Here is a 16,686-nt window from a genome sequence, read left to right as displayed (position 1 = left end):
TCCTCTTACCTTGAAGGTTAGTTTTTTTTAATGTGTTATTATGTCTTTGAATATGTATTCAGTGAAATTTTGGAACTCTAACTCACCTCAAATAATTGTTATCAAAACTTTTCCTCAAAAGGTAAATTACATTTTTCACTATTGCCAAAAAATATTTGTGGTATTAGACTATCACTGGAAAGTAAAGCAAAGCAAAATACAGTTAGAAGCCTGGATAATTCTTATTCTACATGTATAACAGTCCAGTGTTAGTAAATTAGTTATTGCATTTGTTTATCTGTGTTTCCAAATTTTTTCTACCCTGTAGATCTAATGAAATCCTTTCATTGTTCACTGATACCATTACGAAAACACATTCAACACATCAGTAATATGATAATCAAATATTTAGCAACTACTCAAGCACAAGCATGGAATAAACAGATCACACAGTGTTGTTGGTCAGCATTCCAGAGGTTCCCTGCTATGTTGTGTCAGTGTTGAGAGAAATAGGAGCTCCCAAGGAGTCAAGATAGATAAGCAGCCATGTTTTACACGTTAGTACAGAAGTATTTTAAAATTCTAATAGTTGAAATAGTCATACCTATGTAGTGATTCCATATCCATTCAGAAACTGGATAATTTAATTCAAATATCCAGGAAGATAGCTGGAGAAAGGTGTGCAGGCAATTGTGTTTCTCTATATCATAGATAAATTCTGGTTTATAGGAAAAAGAAACAGATCAAAGTGTGGTGAACAAGCACAATTTTAGAACAAAACTAGCAAATAGAAGTTTGCCTTAGCTTGATGAGTAGAATGGGGCCAATATGAAACACAGCATGGCTATAACTTAATATCGTAGTCATATGTGTTATCGCTCATCTATTCCATGAAGGAAGCTATTTTGGAATGTATAGTTTTAGGGCTATTACTTCAAAGTTTAAAGTACATGTAAATTATTACTTAGAAGAAAAAAATTACAAACTACTAAGGATATCTAACAGAAGAAATTTCTAAGCCAAACATGGAAGGAGCCATATGGCTTTTGTTAAACTACATGTTGTAAAATAATAGAGAAGAAAAATAATTTAAAGAAGGACTTTATAGCTAAAAGGAAGCAGACTGGAAAAATTCAGAGCTTGGTCATGTAAAAAGTAACAAGTAGTATTTAGAAAAACAAATCAGGGGCATGACCTAAGCAATCCTTTGCTAGAAGGAGTAATTGGCATAGAAAAGTTCCTGTCCCAATTCAAGATTATGGGGCCATGACACCAAAAGAATCTCAGAGATCATAGAGGTAAGTCAGGAACTTGACAGCAAAATTTCAGAGGCCAGTCTTTGTAGTCACATGTGACCACAGTGTCTGTTCCCCACATTCCAGCATAGTCCTCCTTTAGCCACTCTAGCCATAGCTCAAGCCACCCTTGTACAACTCATGATTCTGCCATTGGGGCAAAAATCATAGGCCCTAGTGCCAGTCACAGGTACTAATTCTGTAGATGCCCAAGTTTTCAATCTGTGAAGGTATGGTTATTTCCACCTAAATCTCCAATGATACCATGAACAATCTGGTGTCTGAGCAGAGACTTATCACAAGGGTGGAGCAACAGCTGAGGGCCTCCACTGTGGCAGGCAGTGCACAGTGGGAGTGTGGTATGAGTGCTGCCACTGATGCTCTGAAGCTACTAGCTTGTATTGCCAAGCAGACAGTTGCAAATCTGCAGCACCTGCCAGCTGCAGACATGAAATTTCAAACCAAGAGTGGCTACGTGGGCTCAGCGCAGACCCTGCACTAAAGTGGGAAAGAAGTGGATGCTACCTGTCGCTGTGCTGCGTGAGGCCTTAGGGGCCAGCCTTCCTTCCCAGAAAATGTAACACGGAGTCAGGAAAGATGACTCTGGACCTTAAGTTCTGATGTTTCCATCCTGTACAAAAATCGATTTCAAATAGAATAAACTGCTAAACGATAAGACTATCAACCTTGAAACTGCTAGAGAAGACAGAGAAAACCCTTGAAGATACAGGCATACAGAAAATACGAGCAAGAATTGAAGAATGGGATTGCATCACATTGAAAAATTTTTGCACAGTAAAGGGAACAATCTCTAGAATCAAAAGAAAACACAAAGTAGATAATAATATTTGCCATTTATCCCATTAAAAGATCCATACAGTGTGTGTGTGTGTGTGTGTGTGTGTGCAAAACACCAAAAGAATCCAATTAATCCATGGGCAAATAAATAGCTCCTTAAAAGAAGTATTAGTACAATAAATACTAAGACTAAATTATCATAAAAAAATCCATGAAGTGTGTTCAATATTGTTACCCTTAAAGGAAATTTAATTAAAATCTTATTAAGATTCCAGCTCACCTCAGTCAGAATAGCTATTATCAAGAAACACAAATTCTGGTGAAGATGTAGGAAATACAATATGCTTATACACTATGGGGGGGGGAATGTAAATTAGTGCAACTGCTATGAAAAATAAGTATGAGTGTCCTTCAAAAACTACAGCTTGAAGTATCATATGATTCTGCTGTATCATACCTGGGAATATATCCAAAGTAACATAGGTCAACATTCAGTAGAACCATCTGTACCTTCTAATATTCACAATATGGAAGCAGCTCAGATGTCCATCAACCAAAAATGGATAAAGAAAATACAGTACAGGGCTGGGAAGGTGGCTCAGTGGTAGAGTGCTTGCCTTGCATGCATGAGGCCCTGGGTTCGATTCCTCAGCACCACATAAGCAAAAAGAAAAAAGCTGGAAGTGGCACTGTGGCTCAAGTGGTAGAGCGCTAGCCTTGAGCTGAAGAGCTGAGGGACAGCGCCCAGGCCCAGAGTTCAGGCCCACAACCAGACCCCCCCCCCAAAAAAAAGAGAAAACACAGTACATCCTTCCTTCAGTCATAAAGAAAAATGTAAGTAGGTAATTTGCAGGAAGATAGATGGAACTAGAAATCATCATGCTGGAACTGGCGCTGTGGCTCAAGTAGTCGAGCGCTAGCCTTGAGCTAAAGAGCTGAGGGACAGCACCCAGGCCCGGAGTTTAGACCCCATGACCGACCCACCGTCCCCCCCAAAAATCTCAGAGACAATTAAAAACACACACATACACACAAATGTAGAAATCCTGTTAAGCAAAATGAGCCAAACTGAAAAAGTCACACATTCATACTCTCCCATACGTGGAATCAAGTCCTTAAAAAGGAGTAAGAGGTGAGTAGATGCCAGCAGGAGTGGGAAGAGCAAGGGAAGAGGCTCTGGGGAGTGATAACTGTGGCTGAAGTATTCTATAAATATATCCTTCTAGCCATAGAAGAACTTTTAGACTAAATCTGACTAGGAAGTTTTTTTTTATTCTATTGTTTTCCAGTATTTATTGGAAGGGGAAAAGTATTCTATCAACCAAAAAGAGAATATAAAGTTGATCTCATCCCTGCTCTGTCATTATTTTAAACATTTATGTATGCATGTATTGATTTACTTACTATGATTCTGGGAATCAGGCTTTGGGCCTTGCACATACTCTATTACTGAGCTATACTTCCAAGCCTCTATTTCCCCATTTTAAAGGTCAAAGAGTGAAACTAGGTCCTGACAGTCATATCTCAGTACTCTTCACGTGCCTTATGTTGCCTTATTTAGTCTTGAGAGCTTTGTCTCCCTTATTTACCATTTACCATATATATCTTATTTCACATACCTTATTTAATCTTTTCATATCTTTGCATACCTTATTTACCTTATATACCTTATTTCATGTACCTTATTTAATCTTCATATAGCCCTACAATCCTAGTTCTACAGATGAGAAAAATATGGCAAGTCTTGAGTAATTTTAAAAACTATAAAAACTGCATTTAAAGAAGCTAGTAATCCAGTTTCTTCTCAAGAGTCTTTGTAAGCAATGGCAAGTAAAATTTGTGTTGTATGCAAAAATAGAAGTAAATGCTTAGGGAGAATTTCAACATGAGTTGGATTCCATGAGTTACTATTACCCATGAGAGGTTTGTGGCCATCCCACTTACTTCTGCATATTTTTCACTGAGACTCTTTTGTGTGTGTCGGTTGTGGGGCTTGAACTCTGGGCCTGGGCGTTGTCCCTCAGCTCTTCAGCTCAAGGCTAGTGCTCTATCACTTGAGCCACTGTGCCAATTCTGCTTCTCTGAGTGGTTTTATTGGAGATAATAGTCTCACAGAGTTTCCTGCCCGGGCTGTCTTTGAACTGTGATCCTCAGATCTCAGTCTCCTGAGTAGCTAGGATTATAGGCGTGAGCCACCAACACCCAGCTACTGAGACTCTCTTACTCTCAATATTTATGCACATATTATTTCAGTCTCTCCTCTCTATTCATAAAAATCAAGGTCCTTTCACTCCCTGTTTTCCTTACATAAGACTCCCCTCTAGAATCATGAGTTCTTGAGAATATAAAGAATTTCCATGAACGGTATCTAGAATGGAGATTGTCTACACAGCTTTACAGAATTTGGCATGTATAGCAAAATATAATGAAGTGTTCCCTGACTGTCAGAGGGTAGGCTAAAATGAGGATACTCCAGGATGGTAGAGAGAAGCCATGACCATAGCTTTGAATGATGTACAGAAGATTTGGCAGCCATAAAAACCAGGAGTACAATTATGACATTGAAATTTTTTCTTATAGTTCATTTCTTGACACTTAAGAACAAGAGTCAAAAAGCAGAAGTCCTTAATACAGAAGTATTTACCATAATTTGGCTGAAAGACAATCTCTTACGTACCCAAAATGTACATTGTGTGATGATGTTTAATTTCAAAACCCTTGATGTACACATTTTAACAACAGTACAGGAAAATAGTATGGTTACTGGATGACAAACCCCACAGTGCAATATGTCCCAAAGTCAGAGAAGAAGAGGAGCCAGCCAAGATGGTAACACACTTTACCTTTATTCTGTGCTTCTTATGCTCCAGGCAGTGTTGTGCATTAGCCCATTAACTCACACAGCATCTTCATCCCTTGGCAAATGAGGAAAATAAAGCCGAGAGGCAGGATTACTCCTCAAAGGTAAACCATTAGTTGCACAGACTGAGTCCACATGCTCTCCTCCAGAGCTGGTCCTCTCAGCCACTCTGCCTTCACAATCATGGACAGAGACATGTCTGTAAAACACACTTGTCAAGTTCTACAGGTGCCATCTTGTTTATATAATCAATTTTAATTCTTTTTCAGACCTAATTTATGACAAGACCCCAGAACAAAAACATGTAAATAAAAAAGGAAGAAATGTAAGTTATGGATTTATCTTTTTAAACCGCTGTTGGCATTTTACTTTGTTTTAATATTACTGCCAGGGCTGGGAAGGTGGCTCAGTGGTAGAGTGGTAGAGTGGCTTGCCTTGCATGCATGAGGCCCTGAGTTCGATTCCTCAGCACCACATAAGCAAAAAGAAAAAAGCCGGAAGTAGCACTGTGGCTCAAGTGGTAGAGTGCTAGCCTTGAGCTGAAGAGCTGAGGGACAGTGCCCAGGCCCAGAGTTCAAGCCCCACGACCAGACCCCCATCCAAAAAACATTACTGCCAGTAACATTCTATCATACGGAAACACAGTCTTTATTCTTGTAAAATTATGAATTTATTTGTCAAATCTCTCCTATTTTCTGTGCCCCTGGAACTCTTTTCAAAAAGTTCCTGCCTGTGTATTTATGTTCTAATGTTTCACTTACTCCATCTTGCAATAGTTTTAGTAGTGTTGAGATTAAGTCAGGTGTTATCATATCTGGCTCATATAAAACTTTTTTTTTTGTCGGTCATGGGGCTTGAACTCTAGGCTTGGGTGCTGTCCCTGTGCTTTTCAGCTCAAGGCAAGTGCTCTACCACTTGAGCCAAAGCACCACTTCCAGTTTTTTCTGGTGGTTAATTGGAGATAAGAGTCTCACGGACTTTCCTGTTTGGGCTAGCTTTGAACCATGATCCTCAGAACTCAGCCTCCTGAGTAGCTAGGATGACAGGCATGAGCCACCAGTGCCCAGCTTCATATAAAACTTTTGTAAACAAAAAAACTTAAGCACATTTATCCTGAGGATGGGAGACTATTTTAGGCATTAATTTTAGAAAGCTAAAAGAACACAGGAAAACAAACTGGGACAGGATGTTGGACTGGACATGTAGATCTATTCTCAGGGATCAGTTTTTTTTTTTAAGTTGTTAATGGAAGAGCTGCATCCAGAACATCTGAATAGCTGAGAAATTCTTTCACACTAAGTTTCTTTCTGTGTGTATACAGAAAATATACTGCTGGAAGCTCTGTCTTTTCCCAACAACCTACATCTAGATCCATAAATTTCTCACAATAGAAAATGTTCAATGTACCTAATCCATTCTTGATTTCTATGGATGCCCTAAAAAGTATCAAAAATACAATCTCTTCCATCTTAACCCCATCTTAAGATAATTACTGTCCTCAAACAGTAATTATCTATGGATTAACCAATAAAAAGGAAATATGTATGTTCCCTACTAATATTAAATAATTTTAAGCCTATAATAGTTAAGTTGTATAGTAATTAGTAGAGAAAAACAAAATTATATTCATGTAGTTTTTACATTAACATAATATTAATGTTATAATAACATAATTGAAATTGTGTTGACTTAATGTTAATATAATAATTAGTTAAATAATGCAAAGCACTGAGATAGCCTGTGTAAATAAGGGGTTGATATATAATAATAAGAATGTCAAATTAGCATATGGTAAAAGCTGAATTTTAAGGCATTGGATAAAAGAGATCTATAGAAAGAATACAGGTCATCTAGATCTGGCTTTGGTCTGTTTGATCATTACCCTGAACCATTATCTGAGGCTATACAATAAAGAATTGTTTGTGCAAAGAAGGCCTTTGTTCCTTGGGAGTAGATTTTGTTCTTTATCCTAAGATGTTCATTAATCAGACCTATTGGTCTTGTGATCCACAATAACTGCAGGAAAGAAAGGGTTGAGAGAACCCAGAAGGAATAAGTACAAAGATGAAGTTAGGTCAATGGATGAACCCTACCCATAATGGACTTCCTTTATTTTACTTTATATTGTTATCTTTAAGTAGTTGTACAGAGGAGTTGCCATTTAACAAAGGCGCTTACATGGCAATTTGATCAGTGTTACCCCTTTCAGCATTCTCTCCCATCCCTCCCCTACCCACTCCTTCCCTTACTCTTCTTAATTTTATAGAATATACATTGGATTCCTGTCTGCATTCCCGCCCCCATCCCTCTTCATTCATACACCCCTTTCCCCCTGACTCTACCCCACCTCTTTCAAGTATCCACTTCTTGGTTTTTTATTTTGCTCTACTTTGATTTAGTCTTTCTATTTAAGATCTCCCTTGAGTCTAACATACTCCAGTTAATACATTTGTATATGTTTGCATACTACCCAATGTATTTACTTATGAGTTGTTAAAGCTAAATCTAGCTTCAACATACAAGGGAAAAATATGGATACTTTGTTTCTCTGAGCCTGACTTACTTAATATCATTTTTCCAAGTCTTTCCATTTCTTTACAAATTGTACAATATCATTCATTCTAATGGATGAGTAGAATTCCATTGTGTATATATACCACATTTTCTTGATCCATTTGGATTCCACAACCTTGGCTATGGTGAGTAGTGCTGCAATAAACATTGTTGTACTGGTAGCTTTACTGCAACCTGGTTTGTGATCTTTTTGGAAAACCTCAGGAGTAGAATGCTGGATCATAGGCTAGTTCTATGTTTTGTTGTTTTTTTTTTTTTGAGGAACCTCTGCACTGCTTTCCAGAGTGGTTGAACAGGTTTAGATCAAATGTTAGAAGTTAAAACTATTTTTAAAATTTTTATTATAAAGGTCAGGGCTTGGAAGGTAGCTCAGTGGTAGAGCATTTGCCTTGCATGCCTGAGGCCCTGAATTCAATTCCTCAGCACCACATAAGAAAAAAGAAAAAAGCCGGAATTGGCACTGTGGCTTAAGTGGTAGAGCGCTAGCCTTGAGCTGAAGAGCTGAGGGACAGCGCCCAGGCCAGAGTTCAGGCCCACGACCGGACCCCCCCCCCACACACACAAAAAAAATTTATTATAAAGGTAATATACAGAGGGGTTAAGTTACACTATTTTAAGGGATATTTGGGGTAATTCAATAAAGGAAAACATAATGAATAAAAGGACAAATATAGAAACATGAGGTATACTTTTAGAATTCAGATTCAGACATATTTGGCTGGAGGAGAGGAACAATACAGAAGAATACTGAGAAGCTTGGAGAGTTATTTACAGGCCAGGACTATGAGTAACAGAAGTGGAAAGCCATTGAAGATTTAAGAATAAGGTCATGGCTGAGTACTGGTAGTTAGCTATTTAGGAGATTTGAGGATCACCATTCAAAGTCAGCCTCAAAGGAGAGTCTGTAAGATTCTTAACTGCAAGTAACCACCAAAAAGCTGGAAGAGGAGCTGTGGCTCAAGTGATAGATCAGTAACCTTCGGCAAAAAAGCTCAAATACAGTTTTCAGGCCCCGAGTTCAAGTCCAAATACCAGCATACATACACGCATGCGCGCGCGCGCACACACACACACACACACACACACACATACACACACACACACACACACACACACACACACACACACACACACAAAAGAATAAAGTCATGGTAAATGCATGATTTTAATGAGGCTTAACACCATACCAAAGTATCTCTTATGAAAATATCACTGACTTAATTAACTGTGTATAATGAACCTTTCACAGACTAAGGAGATAATGTATAGGATAGTGATTTGAAACACTAAATGTTCATTGAGTAGACAGTGACAACTTTGCTGTGGACATATTTGCATGGTATGTGAGGAAGCCTTCAGAACCACAAGCCTCCTTACTGTGTGGTGAAGAAGAAACCTGGGAAGCCTTGATTTCTAGTCATCTGGGTTACTCGAGGCAAGAAACTTCAGCTTCAGATTCTGCATAAAATAAACGAGGACTGAACTACCTACCTCTAAAGTACCTCAATCTCAAAAATTCACTCATTCCATGATGATAGACTAGAGGTGGCCTTGGTTGAAATGAATCATTGAAAAGTCCTATCTCCACAGAATATGAGCTCTTCTTACTTTGTAAATTATTTCATGACCTCTCAGTATCACATTACATTTGTTATAATAATTCTGTTCAGTTTATTTTTCTTTTTCACTTTTACTTGAAGCTCTCATGTATTGATTTTTTAAAACTTCAGTAGGGTAGCAATTACAATACCAAGGAACTTAATATATGTACACACATATACACACAGAGATTTCTTTGGTAACTTTTACAATATAATGGTTATGAGCCAGGCATAGTGGTCCATACCAGTAATCCCAGCCTCTATGAGCCTGAGGCAGGAGAATCACAAGTTTGAAATAAAACCTGGACCACATAGTAGAAATCTGTTTCAGAAAAAGTACCCAGTTTTATTTTTATTTTTTTTATTTTTATTTTTATTTTTTTGGGTCCGGTTGTGGGGCCTGAACTCTGGGTCTGGGCACTGTCCCTCAGCTCTTCAGCTCAAGGCTAGCGCTCTACCACTTGAGCCATAGCACCATTTCCGGCTTTTTTCTTTTTGCTTATGTGGTGCTGGGGAATCGAACCCAGGGCCTCAGGCATGCAAGGCAAGCGTTCTACCACTGAGTCACCTTCCCAGCCAAAGTACCCAGTTTTATATCTTTTAGTGTATCTAGTTTTATTCTGCAGTAAAGAGTAAAATGATCTTGATTCCATAGCTTTGAATTACAAATAGTCTAAAATGAAAACTTCTTGTTTTATAAGGTGGCTTTTTCGGGAAATGAGTTCATAACACCGTCTTCCAAACAAGAATATATAGAATTAACAACAAAATTTAAGGTGAGTCCTGATTTCATTTTAGTAAAAATTATATCCAGGTATTAAGTACTATCTGAATTAGGGATTTGAAATCTTTGCATTAAAAATTATAGTATTTTAATTTACATTTTTATTCCAGTTCAAATATTTTAAAATAAAGTTGTTTTCTCTCTCTGTAAAAGGTAGGATGCATAGAGATTGCTAGAGAAAATTTACTGGAAAATCCATTGTAAATGCAAAATAAGTGCTACAGAATTTACCTTTTTATTTCAATTTCAGAAATTCCAATTGGGCAATTTTGATCATTTTCTAAGGAATGTAAGCAAAGAAAAGCCAGTCAGCAAAAAAGAAGACCAGGATATATACAAATGTATAAGCACTTTAAGTCCAGAAATTGTAGAGCATGAAGATCAAGATCCTCCTCACTCAAAAAGTTTACAAACTGAAGGTTCTTCTAAATCTAAGAATATATGTCCAAACCCAAGAGTACAGATGTTTGACACAAAGAGTAAGTTGCCTCCTGAGCCAAGCATCAGTGCAAAAAAGCCTTCAGATACTAAAGATAAGTTGAAATATGAGGCTACTATTTGCACAGTAAAGACTTCAGGTATTAAGAATAAGTTGCCACTTGACTCTACTATCAACACAGTAAAGTCTTCAGATACTACGAATAAACTAACTCAATGCCCCCCCGCCAGGAACACAACAAAGTCCTCAGCTACTGTAACTAAGTCAGTTCAAAACCCCTGTATGAACACAACAAAGACTTCGGTTACTAAGGCTAAGTTAGTCCATGAGTCTGATTGCATAAAGAAAACGTTAGAAACTAAGTTAGAAGAAAATCTATTAAATGTATCTTCACCAAACCTCCATGTAGAATCATCAATGAGTAGAAATTTAATTACACCCAATTGCTCAAAGTCATCAAATGTTACTTCTGATATAGAAAATTTAAAGCAATTAATGGTACTTAAGTCAATTTTAAATCAAAATCTGCAAGACTTCTCAGACAAGCTGTTTCCTAAGCCAGAAATTTTTGTGGACTTTGAAGCAATAAAGGACAGTTCTTCTTCACTCGCATGCTTTCAAGACTCACCACCAAACAGTAGGGAAGAGGAAGCATTTGCAAAAATCCAAGATATAAACCATTGGCTTTCAGACCAAAGCATTTTAAGTTCAAAGACTCTTTTAAATCAGGTTTTTAAAACTATTCCTGACAATGTCCTTCCTGACAATGATGTACTTCCTGACAATGTCCTTCCATCTCCAGAGGTAAAAGGTGTCTCTGAAAATCACCTAGACATTGATGGGAGCAATTTTCCAGTGAAAAAAAAGAATTCTTCTAAAAAGAAACATTTAATAATTGAACCTTCTAGCTTCAAATCAGATTTACGTGACCAAGAACATGACAATACCATAAAGCAAATATTCACTGCACCAGTTTTCACACCGTTGGGAATAGGAAGAAAGGAGCTGAATGAGGCCCAGATGAACTCGCCGAGTCAGTTGTCCACACCTTGCAACAGAAGTTCATCTTTATATAGACCAGTCAATGAGGGAGAAAAAGATGATAAAATACAATTAACACAGCCCAAATCTTTTATGAGCCAGATAATACAAACATTTCCTGTAGATACTCTTTTAGAATCTGGGATAATCAAAGTGATAGAACTCGATAAAGAACACCAAAGCTCTTTGCCAAATGCAGTGACAACCTCTTCTGAAGAAGAGTCGAAGGATTGCACAGAAGGCAAAAACAAAACAGAATCCTGGTCAGGGCATAATATATTTAGCATTGCTCAAAAAACAAATGCTCCTGTAAGTAGTGTTGAATATACAGAAGGTCTTCAGAATAGGTCCGTACGAAATGTGAAATATTCAATACAAGATGAAAAACCAGGCATGTCAAGTGAAATTCAGAGGCTTGATAAAGAAGAAAGTGATCTAAATTATACTTTAGAAATGTTAAATAACCCACTAATGGGTAATGTTAATGAGCCCAATGAAACAATGTTAAAATCCTTTTTAAGAAACATCTTTAATGTTTTTTTCAAATATAATCAGACTGAAAGAAAGAGAAAACCAGAAAAAGAGCTAGAAAGTCTAATTCAACGTTCTTTACCAAGTAATACAGAAAACGTGGAAGAAATGCAACTAAATCTTCATGAAACAGACAAATTAGACAGAAAATCGATTTTGAGTCCAAAGCTACGTTTGTTTCTAGAAGATCTCTCAGAGTCAGAAATAAAAAATTTAAAATCTGAGTTAAGTAAACATATCCAGTGTTACCTTGTAGAAAGACTTTCACAGTCTGGTCATATGAACAAGGAAGACTTAGCAGAACTCTACCAAAATCTGCATTTCATGCATGAGAAAACAGAACTGAAAGACCAAAATATTTCTCAGGAGAAATATTCCGAAATTGTAAAAGAGATCATGTCATTTGTAAATAATTTTAACTATCATTTCATCGACAAACATTTAGAAATAAAGCTAAAATCTTTTTTAAATGAAATCCTCCAGAACTATTTCCTAAAAAACATTTCCGACAGTAGTTTATTACAAGAGTCAGAATCTGTAACAAACATATCTCCTCTAAGAACTGAAAGTGCTTCAATATCTTTGCATGACTTAGCCCAAGGTATTACAAAGGGAAGTTTTAGTCAGAGGCTTGAAATAAACATGAAATATCCCTTAAGTGAATCTCTACAAAATAATCTTCGCACTTTATCAGAGAATAAATTACTAAGTATCAGAACTGATTTAACCAAACATGTTCAGGATCTTTTTATAGATAAACTTTCAAAATCAGGACTAATGACAGAAAGGCAATTAAAGGGGATCAATCAGCATATAAGTTTGTGTAATCCTACTTGTATACCATTAGAATGCAAAGAAAAAGGTTTGCCTTTTAGAAACGAAGATTACTTCATGGAGGAACATACAGAAAAGCAAAACAAATATTCAGAAACTGGTCAAAATACTCTGCAAAATGCTCCTGGGGATACAGGTATAGAAACAGAACTGATGACAAAGGAAGAAAAGGGCAATCCATTCTTATTCAATGTAAAAGAAGATCCATCAACAAGGAAAGAAAACCATTATTCTAGAGAAGGAGTAAAAACATTAAGTTTAACAAAAGTACAATCTACTTTCAACCAAAGTACCCCAGTGATTCCTTTAAATAAGTCCTCCGAAGGACTTGCAGAGCTGGTGCTTAAGAAACACAAGAAAGACCATGGCTTCATACAACTTACTCAAGCAGAAAATTCTGTTTATAATACAGATACTCCAGACCTACATAGTTGGGATGATAAACCAAAAATGATACAGTCAAAAGATTACTTTGAGAGGAAACTGGAAGCAAATCCTCTTGGAAGCAGGGAGAGTATTAATATTTGTAAGTTGACTGTTCGGGAAAATCCTGTAGCAGCATTGTCACCATATCCAAGAATTCCTAGTGACAAAATGCCAGGGGAAGATGACCACTTAAATAGATTCACTTTCTCTTCCTGGCAAACTAACACCGTAATTCAGTTCAATTCAGAGAGTGAGGAACCATCAAAATTAGACCAGTATTGTCAGAGATTAAAAGGAAATAACAACAACAATAAAGAACACTTAATAACCTTTACACAATTCAAGAAAGAAATACAAACTCTTTGTGTAAACCCAAGTGAAATTTGCAGTAAAAAATATGCCAAGACTCCTGAAGCACAATCATTTAAAGATGAAGAAAACTCAAAAACATCCTTTTTCCCAGAAGTATTGAAGAGAGAAAACATAAAATTCAAAGTTCGAAAAGAAAAAGAAACTATTGCCAAACCAAAAAGGTCACTTGACAAGATGGTAGGGATGCCATCTAACACACTGCCTGCTGCCAGAATTGATCCAAAGAAATCTGTCCCAAGGACTTTGCCTCAGTGCACTGCAAGAAGTACTATACATGTAATCATATTTTTCTCTAAGTTTTCTCCTTCTATATTTGGAAAAGTGCTGGGAATCATTTACCATAGCACATATATGCGCAAATGCAAATATATGTGTAACTTTAATTGTTCCAACATATACAGACTTCAATTTTAAAACATTCCTGAAATTCAGACATCATCTTACTTGATTCAAAATATAATTGCAGAATCAGGGCGACAGTTCACACACACACACACACACACACACACACACAGTGCTTTGTATGAAATAGAAAAATGGCACCTTCTCTGGGGTATGAATTGGCAAAGATTGTTCTCTGAGCAAGCCCTCCAACTTGGAGCAGCCTAGAGCTAAGGCTCATGCCTGGCTGGAGAGTAGCCTTGACTTAATTAGCCAGGGTCTGCTATGCAACCCAGCCTGTTGTAGCCATTGGCAGTGGGTGGACAATGTAGAAACTAACTGGGAGTTTGTCTTCCCAGTTTTAATTGTAAATACATAGGACTTTTCCAGATAACTTAATGTGCTACTTATTTTGTTAAGAATTAGGTATATGCACAATCTCTCTCTTCTCCCTCCCTCCCTCCCTTTCTTTCTCCTTCCCTCCCTCCCTCCCTTTCCTTCCTTCCTCCCTCCCTTTCCTTCCTTCCTCCCTCTTTCCTTCCTTCCTTCCTTCCTTCATTCCTTCCTTCCTTGCTTCCTTCCTTGCTTCCTTCCTTGCTTCCTTTCCTTGCTTCCTTCCTTGCTTGCTTCCTTGCTTCCTCTCCTTCCTTCCTTGCTTCCTTTCCTTCCTTCCTTCCTTCCTTCCTTCCTTCCTTCCTTCCTTCCTTCCTTCCTTCCTTCCTTCCTTCCTTCTTTTCTCTGTCTCTCTGTGTCTGTGTGAGTGTCTGTCTGCATTTGTCTCTTTCCTTTCTTGCTGGCTTTTTAGTTCAGGGCTGGTACTCTGCCCCTTGAGCCACACCTCCACCTTGAGCATTTTGCTGGTTAGTGGGAGTTAAGCATCTCATGGCTTTTGCTGCCTGGGCTGGCTTTGAACATCTATCCTCAGGTCTCAGCCTCCTGAGCAGCTTGGGTTGCAGGCTTGTGCCCCTAGCACCAAGTTTGTACATTCACTCTTTTTAGTGCAAACATTACAACCATATTTTTGAATGTTGTTCTCTCTCTCTCCATACATATATATAATCAGTATACACATATATAGTATATACATATACTAACATGTTTATTAACTGCTAAAGATGGACTGATAGGTAATGTAAGAACTAAAATATACTACTCAGAAGGCTGAGGATTGTAGTTTCCAAACCAGCCCAGGCAGACAAATCTGAGAGACTCTTATCTCCAATTAACCAGCAAAAAGGTGAAAGTAGAGGTATGTCTCAAAATGTGGAGCACTAGACTTGAGCAAAAAAGCAAAGCCAAGAGTGAGAGGTGCTGCGTTCAAGCACCAAAACTAGCATGGACACATGTGCACACACACACAAAAATAAAATATGAAAGTTCACATTTGTATTTAGGGCCAAGGAAGAGGTTATTTTGGTGGAGGATTACAAAGTATACTGTACAACTTTGTCTAGGAGTCTGACCTCTGCACACAGCTTTCTTACATTTTTCTGGTGTCCAGCTTAATATCTTCCATCCCTTTTGGATTAGCAGATCCTTTGAAACAGTAAGATTTTTTAAATATGGTTTCTAAGATAGGGTTTAATGTGGCAGCTCAGTGGAGGGTATAAATTGTTACTGCCAAGAAACATTCAATGCCTTTATTCTTTGTCTTGTAAATTTTAAAGTGTACTTTTAAGAACCCTAACTTGCCAACTTAATATTTTATTTTAATATTCAGGATTATTTGGATAAATTTGAGGATTTACATGTAACCTCGCTTAACCATCTTAAAAACTCACAATCAAGAACAAGACTTTTAGAAAGGAACCCAGATGACAGCTATAATCAGGCAAAACACTGTATAAGACCGTACACTGCGCCAGAGACTAACAAACGACGAGGGAGTGCCACTGGAAAATTCTCATGTCCTCGAATTATTACAGCAGACTCACGTTACATGTGCAGTAGAACCCCAAACTATTAGATGTATAAAATGTGGCCCAAAAAATTAAGGGAGGATGTTGAATAATGTTCACTTGTACTATATGCAGGTGTTAAACAGTTCAAAATAATATGAGGCTAATTAGTGTACCATTTCTCCACTAATGAAATTGTTTGGAGAGCTGTACATGGCTGTAATAGAATAGTCAGTAATGAAACTTCATCTTGTTCAAACTATTTCAACTGGCTAAAATAAAAAGTAAATGCATTTGATGTAATCATATTTTGTTTATAAATGTTAGAGAATACATGTACAAATACATAGTTGATATTAATTTGCAGTTTTGTTTCCCATGTTTTCCTCTATATAAATCCGTGACTTCAATTCTACTTTGGAGTGAATGATTATCTAACTTCCTCCAACAATTATTATACTCTAAATTTTCCTGTCCTTCTAGTTTTCATGTATTCTATTTGCAGTTACCTATGGTTAGCCTTTTGTTTTTACTCAAATTTATTCCTTAGCTCCAGTGATAATTCTAGATTCCACAGTTTGCAAATGTCTGGGCTTACATAATGCAGGTCAGTATTAACATCATCTAATATTGTATCTTTCTACAGTATGAATAAAGATCTAATACTAATTCCTGAGGCATTTCCTATGCAGGAATGACCATCTAGTTTGAAAAACTGTAGAACAACTTTTTATAATTTCCCCAAACCCCAGAAACTAGGAACTTTCTAGAATACTGTAGAAAGAGTGCAATGTATAACCTACATTAACATAAGATTTAGATCAGAAACTTCTAAGAATTAGTCCCATTTCTATGAAGCACAATATGTGTTAA

At 37.2% G+C, this 16,686-nt stretch overlaps 1 protein-coding gene across 1 annotated transcript in view; it reads left to right on the top strand.

The window, feature by feature from the left end:
- C2cd6 (C2 calcium dependent domain containing 6) overlaps positions 1-16,073 on the top strand; it is a 74,244-nt gene extending 58,171 nt beyond the window's left edge. Inside the window, 3 exon segments of the mRNA XM_042666994.1 lie at positions 1,564-1,760; positions 10,108-13,810; positions 15,636-16,073. Of these exon segments, the coding sequence (XP_042522928.1) occupies positions 1,564-1,760; positions 10,108-13,810; positions 15,636-15,926 (4,191 nt within the window). The 3' untranslated portion in view covers positions 15,927-16,073.
- Positions 16,074-16,686: the final 613 nt, after the last annotated feature.

This window comes from Dipodomys spectabilis, unplaced genomic scaffold, assembly GCF_019054845.1.
Source record: "Dipodomys spectabilis isolate Male_0828 unplaced genomic scaffold, ASM1905484v1 ptg000373l, whole genome shotgun sequence".
Lineage (NCBI taxonomy): Eukaryota > Metazoa > Chordata > Mammalia > Rodentia > Heteromyidae > Dipodomys > Dipodomys spectabilis.
This window is presented reverse-complemented; position numbering and strand designations above follow the sequence as displayed.